Source organism: Venturia canescens, chromosome 1, assembly GCF_019457755.1.
Source record: "Venturia canescens isolate UGA chromosome 1, ASM1945775v1, whole genome shotgun sequence".
Classification (NCBI taxonomy): Eukaryota; Metazoa; Arthropoda; class Insecta; order Hymenoptera; family Ichneumonidae; genus Venturia; species Venturia canescens.
In genome coordinates, this window is record NC_057421.1 from 38,188,297 (window position 1) to 38,206,536 (window position 18,240).

The window sequence follows — 18,240 nt, forward strand, 5'->3', positions numbered from 1 at the left end:
GTGGTAAGTAGAGGTGCGGTGAAGAGGAATGGAAAAGGTATCATGGAAACGATTTCGTGGCGATCGAAGTGCTGGGAGCGCGCGAGAAAAAAGTTCGCATAAGTAGGAAGGAGCGTTGCTCCGCAGGATGTTATAGGTGAATATGCCCAGAAAATAAAGTCTCCTTGATCTGACAGAGAGCCAACCCAAGCGTCTACGATAGGGAGTAATGTGAACGTCACGACGCAGATTGAAAATGAAACGTATTGCTGAGTTGATGAGTTTTTGCAGCTTATCATTGAGCTCATTTGTTAGATCGTTATAAACGAGGCAACAATAATCCAAGATGGGAAAGATTAGAGATTTTACTGCGGCGATTTTGTCAGGAGGCAGTAGGGATTTTCTGTGATAACTCAATTTATATAAGGTGAAGTTTACTTTGCGAGAAATTTCTTGTAAATGGCCATGCCAGGACAGGTTTGCTGACATCGTGACACCCAGATTTTTCGCTTCGTTGACATAAGATAGCTTCACAGAGTTAACTTCGATAGGAGGTAGAGAATCGAGATCAAGTTGGTTGATATAGGAGTTACTACCAAGGATAAGGATTTTGCTTTTGGAGAGATTTAATTTGAGGCCATTTTGATCTGCGAAGGTAGCAATGACATTGACGTCATGTGAAACTTTATGAAGAGCATCATGAAGCTCGGAGGGAGAGCAAGACAAGTAGATCTGGGTGTCATCAGCATAGATCATATGTTGGCAGTAGAGTAGTTTATTATGAGAAATGTCATTGATAAAGAGAGTGAATAGCAATGGGCCCAGAACAGACCCTTGAGGGACGCCCGATGTGGTGTGGACAAAAGATGAGCAGTTTTTGTTTTCGTCAATTACAGCCTGAGAGCGACCGGTCAAGTAGGAGAAAATCCATTTTAGGGTTTGAACAGAAAAACCATGTGCACGTAATTTAAGGAGCAGGTTTAAGTGGGGAACAGTATCGAAAGCCTTGCTGAAATCGAATAAGACCAAGACTGTGAGCTTCCTATGATCAACTGCTTTACGGATGTCTGTACAGATGCGTAATAGGGCTGTTTGAGTGGAGAAGCCTTTGTGAAAGCCGGATTGACGGTTATCGAGGATAGATCGTGAGTGTAGGTAAGCTGTTATTTGGTTATGCGCGATCCTTTCAAGCAGTTTCGAGAGTTCACATAAATTCGCTATGGGGCGACAGTCGGACTCAGAGCGAGGGGGGTTGATATATATATATATATATCAGTTGATATATATAAATAAGGGTCGAATAAAAGCTCGCTTCCAACAATTTGGGAAGTGCATCAAGGTGAAGGATGAGTTGAATAGGGAGGCGAGAAGGTGAGAGTGAACGGGGATAATTTTGTGAAGGAAAAATAGAGAAATCCCGTCGGGATCTTCGGTAAGAGTCGTACGAGAAGAGTTGATTAAGGAGTTGATATCGGGTGCAGAGACAGGTGAGAAATTAAATTCTGGAAGTGAGATATGTATGTTGGAAGCATTTTGGACAAATACAGACCAGTCACAGGGCGGGGGGGCATTAGATACGCTGGTAAAGAAATTGTTGAGCTGAGTAGACTACATACAGGTATGGCGCCCCCCACTCCTATCCCCACTCCTTCCCCCACCACAACACCTACCCATTCCAAGCTATTTTTTCCCACTCCACCGGTAAATAGCTTGGCGGACAGGTGTGAGGGGGGGGAAGGAGGGGGATAGTGTGAGAAGTACCATACCTGTATGTTTTTCTACTTTTTTCTTTTTTTCTCTTTGGGAGTAGTGGGTCGAATAACACTGTTGAATACATTTAAATTGTTTTTTTATTTTTCACTCATATTCTAAATACATTAATGGTTTACAAAATATTTGAAAAAACCCATATATTTATTACGATGACAATATTGTTTATGTAGTTGACGCGCTGCATTCTATTATCTACGCGTACAACACCTTTGTGTACAAGCAAATCTACGATCCGTGAAACTACCACCACCACCACTCATCATATCATTTTTACGAACACTGTTATTTATCCGACGGGATGCGAAGGCTTTATAATATTGACGCACTATTTCATCATTTTTTCGGGGATTATCAGAGAAGAGATTGTTGAATTTATCCATACCAAAACCACAAGACATAAGGTGCAAAAAAATAACACAAAATTGGCCACAAACGTCTGAAGAATCACTTTGGAGTTGCTTAACGTTGAAACGGAAGAACTTGCAATTTCTCCGGAGTCGTTCGAGGTGTTGTGGAATGATTGGTGGTAATCCGTAACTATCGAAGTACCATCCGCTTCCATTTCGATCGACGTACATTGCGACCCAGTGCTCGCCAGGTTTTGAGTGTTCATCTGTGTTCACAATTATTCCAGCAGGCCTTGTCCAAGTACGAGGAATTTCATCAGCCGGAAATACTCCAGTAGTCGCAATCGGTAAATAACGTAGAGCGTCTCGAATTTGTTGTGTGTTCATGCTCCGTTAGCAAATTGAAGAATGGTGAAAAGATATACTTTTTCACTTTATATCTGAATTCATAACAGATGCATATCGCAGATAATGCTCATGAATAAGTTTCTATTCCTTCAAATGAGAACTTCGGTTTGAGGAAAATTTATACAGGGGAAGCAACTCATAAATGAATCTTCACTCTTGTCGTCCGTTTCTGGATTTTTTTTCTCCTCCTCTGGGAGTACGGTGACAGGTACTTGATTATTCATCCGTAGGATAAATTTTTTCAACATGAGAGCCTGCGTTAATGCACAACGATTCGTAGGCTTCACAGCACCCAAACTATGTCGTAGACATCTACTGCGTGACGTGGATAATTTTTTGAATCCTGGGCATCCCCATTCCGGTTTTTCGAGATCGTTGATTTCTCGCGTAATTACATGGCTCAATAAATCGGCTTTTTCGTGACCGCGCGTCCAAATAGTTTTTGCATGCCGTGCTATTTCACGCAAATTGGCATAAAGTTGTTTACAGGAGACATCACCCTCGTACCATTCCAATCCATGGTGATGAAGAGTCAAAATTTGATTCTCGTGACGTATTATGCTGGGCAGTTCGTGGAATGCGTATGGAGGAGAAACAATCCAATGCATGGTGAAAGGTTGATTTAGAGCAACGACGGCAACTTCTTTCGGTAAAAAACGATGCTCTCTATCACGCATTCCCTGAATGTCGATGATTATTTCCATTTTTTACGTCCGTACTGAACAGCGGCGCGCAATGAACTGACTTGTTTTCTCTCTAAAATCCAATTCTCCGTCGAAAAGACGAACGACGAATGCAGAGTAATCTGACACCTGCTTTTTCTTGAAGTTCAACCGCTGAAGTCAGCAATTACTTGACGCGAGGCATCGATCTCCAGAACATTATCATATTCTGCATATACTATACAATTTACAGTAGAAGCGAGTGCCTCGGCAAATCGTACCTCGATTCTCACACTTCCATGTTTCACTAAATTCCAATGCGAACTGATATTCGCGGAAAGATCAGGTGTCAAGTCAAATGCGAAGAGACAATAACCCCTTGGATAATTTTCTCGATTGATTGAGTTACCCTCGTTCAAAAAATGTATTCCTGTACCAGAAAATAATGTATGATAGGCATCAATGTAAAGATTATTTTGGGTGAAATCAGGTTGCAGAGGTCGAGAAGGTACTTGCGCCCCATCCACATATAATGAGAGGTAATTGATTTTATAGTTTTGAAAATTGAACGGATTCATTTGAACGTTTCCATTATATGCTCGATTATCGACAAATCCGATTATGATTCGTTTTGGAAGTTGCCCAAGCACGATGTTGTCAATCGTTTCTCCATGCACTCCTCCATGTAGCGAAATGGCTTTAACTTCAACGCGTGTAAGAGGGTATTTTGCTGTTGTTTTTGCCAATGCACGAGCATGAGAGAGTAAAACTCCTGGTGCAATTTTTGTTCGTCTTACTAATAATGTAGCTTCGCTTATATTCAAGCCACATGAAATATCCGGTTGAGAGCTCATTAGACAAAACGAGTCTCTTGCTCTCACAAGTCGCAGACGCATTTCTACACCATTTAAAAGGAAACGTTCTTGATTGAAAATATCACAATGTAAATGTCCAATTAAATCGACTGTTTTTCCAGCTGATAGTAGTTTTGCTCTTTCTCGCAAGCCGATATTATTTTTAAAACTCGTATCATCCATTTTCCCTGGAGTATCATCACTCCATAAAACGGAAGTCAAGTGAGATTTTTTGGCCGCAGGCCCATAATTTAACAATGTTTCTATGTAAGCACGGTATGCATAAGCGTTATTCGGTGGTGAAACGAGTTTTTGATTTAAATACACATCCACTTGATTAAACATGGAGTGTAGTAAATTGTTTACAGGGGCAATTTCTGGTAATTCCTTGGGCGCATCTTTCGATCCTTCAGCTTGCAAAGAGGTAGATGGAGTTTTTATTTGCACACGAAGACTTAACATGGTATGAGCGAGATCGATGTACTCATCACCTTGTCCGGGAACGACGAATTCTATCGGAGAATCATCTGTTAGAGAGGAAATAGGCTTATAGTGCACCCAATTTGATCCCTCGATCGTAGTTTGCGTAGGTGGTAGCGAAAAAAGTTCGAGCTCAGATTTTAAACATTCGCGTGAGTGTGTATGTAAGAAAGCCATGTTCGCTGTATTCCGAACGATCTCTTATGCAAATATATCAGCTACGCTACGATAATTTCTCCTTTTTTTCGTCGTTTTCCTCCGTTTGTTAGTCGGTTTCTTCTTAGTTTTCTTTTTCGTTTTAGCACTTTTCTTCTTTTTCTGAGCGGTTCGTCTCGTTCCACGGTCACTGAGAGAATGACCAGATGACGCTTTTTTCCTCATTTTATAGCCCGCGCCCGTCATTAATTTATCTATTTTTTCCTCAGCTTTCCGTTTTAAATTATTACCAGATTCGCGTAGTCTGGTATGAAATGATTCCTTCAAATTCATATTATTTCTGACGACATCAGATGCGATATTGGCACCTGTGCGAATAGCTTCTTTACCGATCGCAGCAGCTCCTTTTCGTAGAAGCGGTAATACACGACGAAAGAGTCCTCCCAAAAAACTTCCGATTCCGTTTCCTCGTTGGTTTAGGGCACCGACATAGACGTGACTGATTCCACCATAGCCGCGACGCCCATATTCCAGCAGAGCATCCTCGTCGTCGAAGTAATGTTCCATCAGTTATTTATTGTAAGCGCTTAAAATGTAGCGTCACGGTCAACGTCCCCTCCTCGAATGGAATTGGTTGTCCAAATTCGTATCTTATATCGATTTCGATCGTGTGGATTTCATGGCGTATGAGAGGGATGTATCGTGGAGAAGGGAAGTGTACAGTTCTGTTCGCTCCATAAACATATTCATCTTCGACTTCTATGGAAACTTTTGATAATAATGGTGCTTGGACGTCTCCAATTATATAGGATTCGCAAATATCTGAGTATACGAACAGACTATGCGGGATTGCACGAGCTAGAGACGCAGGGCGATAACCTTTATATGGATGTTTAAAACTGATACCTTTTCCCTCCTCAGTAACTTCACCGAATCCTAACATTTTTGCAATTGAAGGAGACATACGAAACCCGTGGTACCTCGGCTCATCACATTTTCGCGAAACTTTAACGTATCCATTATGTTCTTGGGTAAATTCTAAATGTTCCATTATACATGGTAAATTATTTATCGTATCAAGCAAAGTGTTGATAGTACGATACACGCCGCTCGGAATAATATCCGTTTCTTCTAAACGTTTACTATGATCACTGCGACCAGACTTATCATAATCTCCGTGTTCAAAAGTTACAGTATGCGGTGTTCGCGGAATGTGATAGAAACTCATTGGATAACTTATTTCTTTGACAGCTACTCCCCACACTCCATCTAGGTGAAGATGGCGTGGTAACTTGGTGTTGAATTTTGTAGGGGCATTGTTAGGAAAATATCGTGTACTGCTGTTACTAGGCAGTACGACGAAGAAAAATTCTTTGTCTCTAAAATTCATTTTGCAGAGTCAGCAATTTTAGAATTTCGTTATTCCGAACGAACGCGAGATAATTCTTGCGAGTAAAAGATTCCGTCAATGGGCTCGTTGTTTAAATCGTGTAAAATATATACGACTGGATGACGGTTCCTTGATATTCGCTGTATTTTGAATATCTCTCGAGTCCATCCACTTTCGTAACCTTTCGCGAACGCAGCTTTTGCACTACTGATACGCACCAAGTCTCCTACACTGTATTTAGGCAATTCAATATTTAATTTTTTTCTCGAAGAATTATATCGGCGCGCGAGATTTTCACGAGCTAGGCTAGCATTTTCTAAAGTCACTTCAAAAGGTCGCATTCGTGTGCCAGAGTGACGCGTCTGATTATACGCATGTGCGAATTTTTGCAAAACATCGATATAACGCTTGTTTCGCGTGTATGTAAAGTATCGCCACATTCGGTTTTTAAGTGTGCGATTGAATCGTTCAGCAATCGATGCTTTGATATCGGGATTACGCGCTGTACGGAAATTAATTTTTTTTTGTGCTAAAAAATGTTGGAAAGGAGATCCCGTGAATTCTCGACCGCGATCTGTTTGTAAAAGAAGGGGAAATCTAGGATTTGAGCGTGAAAGTACCCGTGCAAACCCCTGAGACACACTTCCGCATGTTTTATCACGCAGCGGCTCGATCCAGGCAAATTTACTCAACACATCGATTACAACTAAAATATATTTGTAGCCATCGTTGTATGTCGCGATAGAACGGAGGTCCGCCAGATCAGCTTCCCATACATCATCAATATTATTCACATTATATGTACGTCGAGGAAATCGACGTCGGATGAGCCGATGTCTGGTATAAGCGTCTTGAGTCTCTAACCACGGCTCGACTTTATTTTTGTCAATACCTTTTACGTTTTTCAAATTTTCAGCGTTAGAAAAGGATGCAGGGTGGGAGGGATTATAATAGATCGATTTGAATCGTTTCATAGTTTTAACGATCTCCAAATAATTCGTTTTTTACTCGAGCGGCCACGTCCTTGTTGAAACCCAGTTGCGTCCGTCTCCTCGTACTCACTACTACTTGTATCTGAAGTTATATCAGCAATCTCTGGGGAGATGACGCGTTTGCGGGGCGTTGATGCTTCGATGATTGTAGGCTCTTGAAGTACCTCAGGGTTACCAATAAATTCTCGAGGCATCTGTATCTTTCGGAGATGTTCAGCGAAATGAGCACGACCCGTCGGTTTAACTCGTTTTCTAGCACGCATCGCATCATTGATGAGATCAACAATATTGGAATTAGGAATTCTGGTACCACCTATAGATACCACGCCGTTCGCATCCCAACTCATTCTTTTTGAGGGTGAGGTATTTCTATGAAGATTGCGCAATAACATTTTAGCCTTTGGGTGAAATTTTTTTGGAACACTGTCGATAATAAGAGTGTCGTTTAATCGCGATCTCATCTCAGCTGATTGTTCCGATGTATCATGATCTTCATCCGCTTCCATTTCATGTTTTTCCGAAGTTTCATCCGTTTTTGCGGAAGTATTCAATTTATTTTTCTCATCGTACTTTGAATGTGAAGTGAGATTCAGATATCTATGTAAAATCTGTAGATATGCTGTCGATTTATCTCTATCACTAGCATACGATGTAGAATTCAAAATTTCAGCCATTTCGGAGTCCAAACGAGAAAGAGGAGTTCCCCTCGTTTGAACACTGCTCAGAGATGTTGTTAGAGGAGGAGAAAGCGTTTCGTCAGTGGATTTCTGTTGTTTTTCTCCAAGACGATGTAGATTATCATGTGGAATGAGAACCATTTTCCTCGCGTGTTCCATGCTCAAAATATTTCAATACCGGAACAAGGAGAAGCTTGAGAAAGGCAGTACAGCGATTGATGATGAAACGTCTTTTAGTTTTCCAATTTCCTCGTTTTTCAGCTAAGCGGCGAATCAATACTGCATATTTTCGCAGCCGACGTCTTTCACTAGTTTTGAGGTTCACATTACCGAGCAATACATTGAGCGCACATTCACAGATTATTCGGATTAATGCTGGTTCGATTATTCGTAAAATCTGTCGTAGTTGATTTTGTGTAAAGTAGCAAAGTGCTCGTAAAATTATAACATGTTTTTTACCGAGACTTCCTCGCGCTGCCATTACAAACGCATTACTGGAACATCGCGAGATGTGTCGCGCGTTTTTATTTCTTTTTTTGGTAAATAAACGTAATTATATTGGTCATCAGGAAATACGCATGCGCGAAATCGGCAATTATCGGGTGTCGATTGTTTAAGATCCAGTAATAAATAGCCATGAGGGGCAGACGTAGCATCAAAATATACTTCTTGCAAAAAACGAGGATTTTCTGGATAAACCTGCCTGGCAAGATGTTGTATTTGGGCGCGGTCTCGAGGATTTTTAAAAATAACGATATAATTCGTGTTTAAAGAAATATCTCTCTGTCCGCGTCCTTGATGAAATATGTTTTGAGTTATGAAAATGACGCTCAGATTTTTATGATGACTCCCCTTTGTGAATAAATCTACAATGCTATTATTTGAGGCCTCACGCATTAAATCATCGATCACAATAAGTTTAGGACGCTGGTCTGCTGAATAGTCACCAGATTGCGGTAATCCCTCGCGAAATTCGATTTTATTACCATACTCTGAATAACCAGGTTGCCATTCAGAGTAATAAAAAAGTATTCGATCGAAACGAACGTCAGCCATTTCGTGAATGTATTTGAAAAATTTTTTTACGAAAAAAGTTTTGCCACAACCAGTAGGTCCGCAAATTATGGAGGTCCATGGATGTTTCCACCGCGGATCCATAATGAGAAATGATTGTCAAAATCGAATGCTCTATATTTATATTCGTTCACGTTCATAAAAACAAGAATAAAAAATGTTAAACTGAATGACTTTCTTAAAAAGTAACCTGATTTTTTTTTCAATTAACTTTTGGAATAACAATCAGAATTATGTTAATAAACAATAATTATTACTCTTCGTTCATTATTATTTATACTAGCTATTTTTTTTTTAAATCTCATAGTCTTCATTACCTTTTTGGAGTGTGAGAGATCGCCTCTTACCTTTTTCTTCTCAGCATAAAAATAATAAGGAAATAACAGACAACCTTCTGAAGAATTCATTATTCAGACATGCTAAGAAATAATATCCGTCCTTCGGAAGAATTCACGATAACAAGTGTAGCGAAGCCAGGTCTTTAAACCTGAGGTGTAAAATAGCTAGCCGCGAGATAACGTCCAGCCTTCGAAAGAATGCGAAGTGTCAGGTGTAATGGAGTAAGGCCTTTTTACCCACGATGCAAAATGAAGCCCTGTGGATGGTAGAGTAGAACAAGGCCTCTTTACCCTACACGCCAGAGCTAGACGCAAAATAGTATTCATTTTCGAGAGAATATGGAATTCCGTTGTGTCACCGCAAAAACTTTATCTTCTAAGATGGAAAAAAAGGAAGGCGCAATTTATTTCCGTAAACATACATAAAAATAAAGTTCACCATTTTTATTAAACGTTATCGCAGTATTTTTTTCATTACAAAACTGTACATAATTTTTCTTATTATAAAATTAAACAATAAAAATATGATAATACTAATCCCATTTTTTTTTCTTTTTTTTTTTTTTTTTTTACACCCTATATTAATATTTTATTACTCAATTCACATTCATGCCGTTGTTCGAACAAAACCGTAGGGTAGGGTACAATATTCTCTGTCCTGTTGACGTTTTACACTCACTGGGGCGCAAGACTTGGTTTCTTCGCGTGAAATTACATGATGGAACTCGGTACGTCTTATTGCATCGAATTTCAAAACGATTGGTGCACTCCTTTCTCCCGTCACAAATGAGCGAATCGTTTGATAATTTATTTGTTGACTATTTTGAAAGTTCAATGTGATACCTTTAACTTTACATACTTCTATAGTGGTACCATCAGGTTTACGCACAATAAAAGAATAGAATTTTGGTCCACCCGACACAAACGAAGTGATGTATGAACCATCTCCGTACGCACTTAACTCGTCAGTCAGATCTCCGAGAAATTGTCCGACAGGAGGCTGGTATTCATCACTGCGTTCGTGACTTACATAAATGCACGAGTCGGTGTCACAATACAACACGCGACGACCAAGTCCCTCCAAATATTCATACAGTTTGAGTCGTGCCTGTGCCGTCGTATATGCTGCAATTACAACATTTGCTGTAAGCGATGGTCGAATAGCCTCATCAGCGTTTTTGTAATTTACGTACATAATTCTATGATTTACAGGTAAGATTCCTGTAATTTCAATTTCTGGACTTGTTAGTAAATCCATGAGCTCTACACGCGTAGAAATAATCAAAGTATTAGTTTGATTTTCACGCTGTCCAAATTTTCCCCAAAAAGAATTGAGAGCGAGTTTGGCAAGCGAACGAAGACCCGGGTTGAAATCTATAGCATTTGCATCAAGCTCGACTCCTTCTGCATTTTTATAATCGTCGATGTATTGTTGCAACGCTTCAGGATTCCCAACACAATTCGTTGGTGCTCCGCTGGCTTCTTGTTTGATTTTTAGGAAAGTATTTATATAATCTGCAAAAAGACCTCCGCTTCGAGTTAGAGGGTCGTAGCGCGTAATTTCGTACTGCCAAATTTCGTCTACGTGTAATACAGTATAACCTAGTGAGATCGCTTTCCTCAATTCATCGACAACCCATGTACCGTTGAAAGCACGGTCTTCTGGATTTTCATGCTCGCAATTCCCATTTGTATCTAAATTCAGACAGCATGATTTACATAAAGCAAATAACAATTTTCCATGAGCTCGAAACGGTAAAACCGGAAAATACAAATCACGAGGGGGTAAAACGGTACACTTGACCAGGCCCTCAACACGCTCTAAAGAATTATTTTGTCCAATGAGAACGCGACACTCCTCACCGACGTACACTTTAGGATGACCTATTGGAAATTTTCCAGTTTTACATACCCATGGATATAATGAACATACATCGACATATTTTATTTTTTCACTTTCTTTTACTTCGTACATATTTACAAAATTTTCCGTTCTTCCTCCAAAAAATGCTTCACGCGGCTCAAGCGGTTCTGAAATCACCATAGGGTGATTTTTCACAAATTCAGCCATTTCATCATTATTTTTCAACATAGCATCATATTCGCATTCCCATATTTCTGTTAGTAAAAATCCCTGCTCTTTAATTCGTGCTGATATCGTAACAGTACGCTCGTATCGCTGATCCATTGTATCATCACAACGCATTCGTTTGTCTCTATTTATACGAAAGCAACGTTTACATCCATGCCAATAACAACCATGGAATTGCAAGACGTGACGAATATTGTTCTCCTCGTAATATCCGTCTACCGGAGGTAAGCCCAGGGGTAAACGCTGCTCTCGTGTGCGACCAGCGTGTGTGATAATAATACCATTTTCTCGCTCGAGCCATACGAGCCACGAAACAGCTTTACGAGATTGTTTATCAGCCCATCGATAACCTCCAGGGGGTAATAGTGCAATTTTATCCGCTGGTAGGAAGTTTTTGCGATATACTAATGAACATGCTGATGCTATTGTACAACTTTCAGCAAACGGGCAAACTTTACCGCATTGGATAAATAATTTACGAAAAGCTAAGCATGCTCGACGTAGCACTGATACATCATCGCGACAATATCGCAAAAATTCCTCAGCAAAATTAAAAATATATCCAGAGTCACTCGTTTCTTGGTACCATGCCATGAACCGCTTACGTTCCGCAGTAAACATTTTGTCAGGAGAATAAAAGTGCAGAGCTGGTAACGATCCGATATAATTTTGATTTTCTGGAGTGTTGAACAGATGAGGAAATGTACCTTTTGTCACAATATCATCAAATCCGAATGCTTTCGGTAGCGCACTGAGAGACATTGGCAAATAATTCAAACTATCGAGAAAACAGATTTTTCCTACTCTCATGGAAATTATTTTTGTTCCTCTCATTATCAGTGTAGGCATTTGAGTTTTTTGATCTTCAATGAGATAACGGAGTATGAATTGACCGTCAAATCCTCGAGCGTTATGAGCTATGCAAATTATTTTCTCAAATTTTGAATTAATAGCCAATTTTACAAGATTTCCTACTGGGTCGTCGGGAAATACAAATTCTCTCTGGCCACAAACTTCGCATTCATTTTCTATGATTTCATCGCTTAAACACGAGAGGCAAACACGTTGAGCTACACAGAGATTTGGTTCATGAACACGAGAAGAATTATCTCCTCGTAAACGTGTATGCTGCTGCGTTTCGAAATCATAGAAAATAAATTGCAACACTAAATTTTTTCGTTCCGTTGATTTTTTCCGATCAAATGATTTAATTTTCAACGGAGCAATATAACAATTATGCGATGTGGGGCGTACGCGTTTGCATGTTTTACAAAACGACACTCCACATTCGTGAGGTGTTTTGCACCAGCTTTTAATATGTCTAGAACAAGAGCGACAAATTTTCAACATTTCGCAAACGCTAGATTCTTGCTTATTTTTACATCCTCGGACTTTACGAGCTCTAGCTTTTTTATGCAACTCGAAACACTGTACTCCAAAAAATGAACGATTGCAGTCATTACACGGGGTGAGTGGCTCGCCATTACCCCTACATTCTACTGATTTACAGCGTGAGCATTCTTTGGAGCACCGATGTTCGATCGCGCGAGTATATCCAGTGTTGCACAATGAACAAAATCCTCGACTTCCGAGAGCTCCGACTAGATTTAAAATCGGTTGGAAATGACGGGAACGCTCGTAATAAATTATAAACAAAGTATGCTTTATTCGACCGAACTCTGAAATAACATTTTCTCTTCCATCAAACAACGCGGGGGTACGTTTTCCGAACGAAAGAAATTCGTAGACTACGATGGCAACACCCTCACGAATAAAATATTTTTGAAATAATTTTATTTCGCGTAGCCCGCATCCACGAGATGGAATTTGGATGTTAGCCTTTTGCACTAGTTTTATTGCCTCTGAGCGTTGATATTCTCGTCGAGAATCGCGTATTTTTTGCCAATTTTTATGCAATTCTCCTGTACGCAATTCTCCTCGGTCAGCGTAAGCATAGGCGGTGACAAGTGATCGAGGTAAACATAAATTATCGCGATTATCTATATGTAGAATTGAGCGTTTAGCTACCTCTTCGTGAGAGAGAGTAGTGCCCCCACGACCACCGCCCTGAACGCCGCGAACGATACACATTTTTATTTCTAAGGAATCATCAACTATTCTAAACTCACGGGCGCTTTGTGAAATTTCGTTGATCAATTTCCAAATATCATCGAGCGAGAAGTCACGTACAGGTCGAAAAGATAGCCACGCTGCTCCTTGAGAAAATCCTGGAGAATTGATTTCCAGTCCAGCGTAATCGTGAGGCTCGCATGATTCCGTGAGATGAGTCATAACGTCTCGCATCGCTCCCTGAATCCAAGAAAACTGGTCCGCGTTTTCTGGAGGTTTCCTCAGTTTTAATACAATTTCCCGTCCTCGTGTTTTGAAACGGCGAAAGTAGCGCGCCCTTTCGCTTAAAATCTGGAAGCGTTGGCCTGGTGGCAGAATATCACCCCATTCTTCTCCTCCGCCGGTTTGGTGAACTAAAAATGAAAAAAAAGATAAGTACTCTAATCATGAGTAATCAGATAAATAGTAAAAACATAAGAAAAACATAGGTGATTACTAACAAAAAATTTTTTTTGTTGATCAATCTCTACTCCCCCTCATTATCATCGGATGTTTCCAATAGCTCTAGAACCCTCTCAGCGTTGTAAATTCGCCTATCAGCCTCACGTATAAAAGGATCGATGTCAAAAAAATCATTCTCCGCGGAAAAATACCCTGTATTTTTTCAATTTCCGTTATATACATAAGATTATGAAAAAGAGCCCGGAGTTGATGATTTATTTGAATTTTACGAAAGAGCGTTTTTGTTTCTTACCTGAATCGGCTTCAGAGGTTTCAGAGGCATCAGAAAATTGTTCCTCGTCATCCTCCCACTCGATCCTTTCCAGCTCATCATCAGCCTCATTATCATGATCTACATTGTGATCAGATTCATCTCTCTCCTCTTCACTGATCTCTTCTTCACTACTGCTACTGCTGCTGCTTTCACTGCTGGAATCGCTGATTTCAAAATTCAAACGACGTACTCCCGATGTTCTAGCGATCCCTGAAGGTCCTGCAACCGCCTGGTCCCCTATTTCCTCGTCGATTCGATACGATGGACCCGTTATCTTGATTTCCCAGGGCTTTATCACTACCGGGGCTCGCGTATCGATCCAGCAATCGGTTTTTGGATGACCTTCGGCTTTAGGAGTATCATCTATGTCGTGATCGTCGGAATCTGTGCGTCCTTCTTCATTGAAATCGTAACGCTCCTCTTCGTTACACAATTCTTGGTATCGTCGCACTGTACACACAATGATTTTATGAGAATTTGAGTGAGAATTTAAATCACATACACTCTCACTCACTTTCACACTCTCACTTACTCGCTTACTTCACACTTGTACTCGCTTACTCACACCTGCATTCATAAACTGTTTGACACTTACCCCGTTCGTCAAATATCCCTGCTAACTCAGGATCATCACTCCATCCTCGGCGACGTATCACCCTGACAAGTGAATCAATCAGAGGAGTAGAGTGAAAATATCCCGTCCTCCTGCCGTAGATAATATCACGTTTCGATAAATCTAATAAAGCACCACGAATTTTTCGAAGCACTACACCTGAAGGTAAATGATACATCATTTCCTTCTGTTTAGCATCCGTCCATCTTGAAGCTAAACGCGGAACACGACGCACCAAAAACTTGAATAATTCACCCAATAAATATCGCGGAATAACTCGAGACATTTTAACCGAACGAACTCTTTGAATGTCAGAAATCAAATGAAAGATTTTCAAAAGAGTTCTTCGATATTTGAATAGATTGAAAAATTCCACTCGTTGCATCTCGAAATGATACCAACGAGGTATAGGAAAAAGAGGGGGTAGAATAAAAAATAATTCACAGGGATTCATATTCACCGAAGAACGTTACATGGATATGAGGATAAAATGCTGATCGAGTTCCGTTCACACGGATCGAAGTTAAATCGAAATACAAAAAGTAGAATTATTTTCCTTCACACTCCCACATTCTATCGAGTCTAATGCTGAGTAGAACGGATGTGAAGGATCAAGTTCGGTTATCAAGGTTGTCCGTTCTGATCGGAGATTCTGCATATTTCACCAAAAAACGTGGCGAACTGTTAACCAGATATTTTTACTTTCATTTTTTTCTCTCTCGAGGAAAATAACGTCGACGCTGCATTTTTGCACGTGTGCTCGAAAACTTCAGGAGACTTCTGTCTCCAGATGCGAGCATGTGAGTAGGTGTCAATATATGCATATGTGAATATATGTATGTATTGCCGCAAAAACGGAGGCGGCGTTTGACTTCGAAAAATAATGAAAAATATCATTTTTTTATCCAATCACGTTGTGATTGAGACGGTGAGAGGTGGGGGAAAATATATAAATCGGAATTTTTTTCCGATCTGCTATCATTATTTCAAGTGTCTACAAACCTGAAGCATCAAAGAAATGGAGTATACCGGAACAATGACGGAGGTGCAACGAGTTTCATCATCGTCATCTCAGCTCGTGATGGGAGTTGTTTACGGGATGAATAATTCGTTCGGGAAAATAATTGCATCAGGTTTTGAGCTTTCTCCTAAAACCGGAATTCTTACACCAATCATCAAATTGTTGACAAATTCTTTCATCGGAGTAACTCTCAATATCGAGGGATGGCAAAGTTTTAAATCGGACTACGATCGAATTTCGCATTATTTTGGAGGGCCACGCTGGGACGCTGAAAGAATGCTTGGAACAAAAATCGTTCATGGATCGCATTGCACCGTTTTTACCTCCTGCTTTCAACAATCAGCAGTCTGCTTCAGCAACACTAGTATACCAGCAATTGGAGAGGTTCCCACCGGAGTTCGACAGTGCAATATTATCCTACAGGGATCGACCTTCAAGAAGTTGAAAGAAGTCAGCAAGTGCATCGACGCTCATGTGCAAAAACTTGAGCGTGAGAGTGCAGCAGTAAATATGTGTGTGACCATCATAATCTCCACCACCCATGATCTCCACATTGCAAGCGGCGGGCAGCAGGATGTAATGCGAATCCTTGAGACAGAAGACTACTTGGGAAAAATAATGGAAGAAACTCGGCAAAAAATGGGTGAACAATACCCTGATTTCGTTCGAAATTCGATGGAAGCAGTGATTTCTGAAATCACTACACTGTTCCGATTTGAAATTTGTCAACTCGTAACAGTCTACGAGGGAAAATCACATTAATTTTTGGAAAATAATTTGTAGTAGTAAGGTTTAATCAATAAGTGCTTAATAATAATTTCTATTATAACTATAAACATGAAAATCTTCAAAACCATTATACGAACGAATAAATTCCTTCAAATAAAAAACTCAAGTGAAAAAAGAAAAAAGACAGCGCTGCGGACTCGAGTTCAGATATCTTCGTGGGAATAAGCCTAAGACATCAAATTGCGAATTCAGCAGCTGTATGGGGTGGGGGAGCAAGGTGTCCAACTCGTTCATTTAGATGATCTTCACCTCATTAGCAGTCCAGTATTTGAAGTGTTCGAATCGAGTTAAAAAAGTGAAACAATGCGTAAGTGAAAAGTTGAAAAAAAAATTTCGGGAATTTGTGCAGTGTTTGTGCGTGAGTGTGCGAAATAAGTGGCATAATTTTAAACAGAGTTTTTTTCCAGAGCTCCGTTACGAAGATTACGTTTCTCCATCTGACCCATGGATAAAACCAGATATTTGGGTGGAGGTAACAGATGGGGAAAGACGGGTGTACCTGATCTACGACGACATCACTCCGGAACTTCAGGCTGCTCCGAAGATAAACGTATGGAGTTATCGGAGAGCAGCCAATGATGTTGAAGCTCATCAAAACGCAGTCCGTTCACGGGCATTATGGAAACGAAGAAATACGAAAAAAGAAATCTTCAGCGGGAAAAGGAAGTCTGAGTCTCCTTCATGGGCCGATGTCGTTTTCAAAAAACGCAGAGTTATTCAAGAGATAGAAAAACAGTAAGTTCATATTTCTGGCTTTCCATGTAGAATAAAATCTTTGGATTTTTTAATTGAAAAAATTTTAGCCTAATGAAAAGTAAAAAAATGATTTGTTATTAACATGTTTTAAATGTTTGACGTAGTGCAATCATTCCAAATTCCTAAATTTTTATTTCCAACGTTCACAAATTTGATATTGTTTATAAATTCAACTAATGAATCAATACATTTCACTTATTTCAGGAAGAAAGAAGAAGAAGAAATAAATAAATGGAAGCTGATTCCGATAGATTTCGACTCGCCCCGACCCCCGAATGTACAAAAGCTGAGCGTCAGTTTGAAGAGAGTGGTACTTTCCGAGAACGAGGAGGAAGAAATAAAAGATCCGTAAGTAATCAATTTTTCCAAACTTTGTTAAAAAACAAATAATAGAATTTAAAAATTTCTTTTTAATTCTTCTGTTCCAGGAGAAAGAAGAAAAAGCGAAACTGAATGCCATTACATTAATATTGTCAAATTTTTCAAAATGAACTAAAAAAATAAAAAAAATAAAAATACGAATGTGTTTCGAAAATAATTATTCACATAATTCCGACTACCATCACTGTTATCAACATCATCGTCATCGTCATCGTCGTCATCATCATCATCAACATCAGCATCATTATCGTCGTCATCATCATCATCGACATCATCATTATCATCATCTTAATATATGAAGTAAAAACGTAAAAAAAGAAAAAGTAGAAAAACATACAGGTATGGTACTTCTCACACTATCCCCCTCCTTCCCCCCTCACACCTGTCCGCCAAGCTATTTACCTGTGGAGTGGGAAAAAATAGCTTGGAGTGGGTAGGTGTTGTGGTGGGGGAAGGAGTGGGGATAGGAGTGGGGGGCGCCATACCTGTATGTAGTCTACTGAGCTGATTCAGAGAGTAATAAGAGAAGGGAGTGGAAGGAGAGGATCTGGCGAGTCCCAAATCGGAAAGTTCCCTCCAGAGATCTGTTGGATTAGAGGCTGTCGAAAATCTT

General features: G+C 39.9%; 3 protein-coding genes across 4 annotated transcripts; 1 reads left to right on the plus strand and 2 right to left on the minus strand.

The window, feature by feature from the left end:
• Positions 1–3,336: 3,336 nt before the first annotated feature.
• LOC122411810 (uncharacterized protein F54H12.2-like) lies at positions 3,337–4,680 on the minus strand. The gene has a single exon (XM_043420889.1). It carries the CDS (start codon positions 4,678–4,680, stop codon positions 3,337–3,339), a length of 1,344 nt encoding a protein of 447 aa, XP_043276824.1.
• Positions 4,681–9,688: 5,008 nt separating this feature from the next.
• LOC122411886 (uncharacterized) lies at positions 9,689–14,966 on the minus strand. Its single transcript, XM_043421003.1, has 3 exons — positions 14,835–14,966; positions 14,047–14,602; positions 9,689–13,705 (listed from the first exon to the last, which is right to left on the minus strand). Exons 1-3 carry the CDS (start codon positions 14,964–14,966, stop codon positions 9,738–9,740), a joined length of 4,656 nt encoding a protein of 1,551 aa, XP_043276938.1. The 3' UTR covers positions 9,689–9,737.
• LOC122415390 (uncharacterized) lies at positions 14,587–17,756 on the plus strand. Of its 2 annotated transcripts, XM_043427494.1 has the most exons (4): positions 14,587–16,797; positions 16,898–17,225; positions 17,451–17,594; positions 17,675–17,756. In XM_043427494.1, exons 1-4 carry the CDS (start codon positions 16,794–16,796, stop codon positions 17,697–17,699), a joined length of 501 nt encoding a protein of 166 aa, XP_043283429.1. In that variant the 5' UTR covers positions 14,587–16,793; the 3' UTR covers positions 17,700–17,756. The 2 variants fall into 2 exon arrangements, with proteins under 2 accessions (XP_043283429.1, XP_043283421.1); XM_043427486.1 differs by having other exon boundaries at positions 14,587–17,225.
• Positions 17,757–18,240: the final 484 nt, after the last annotated feature.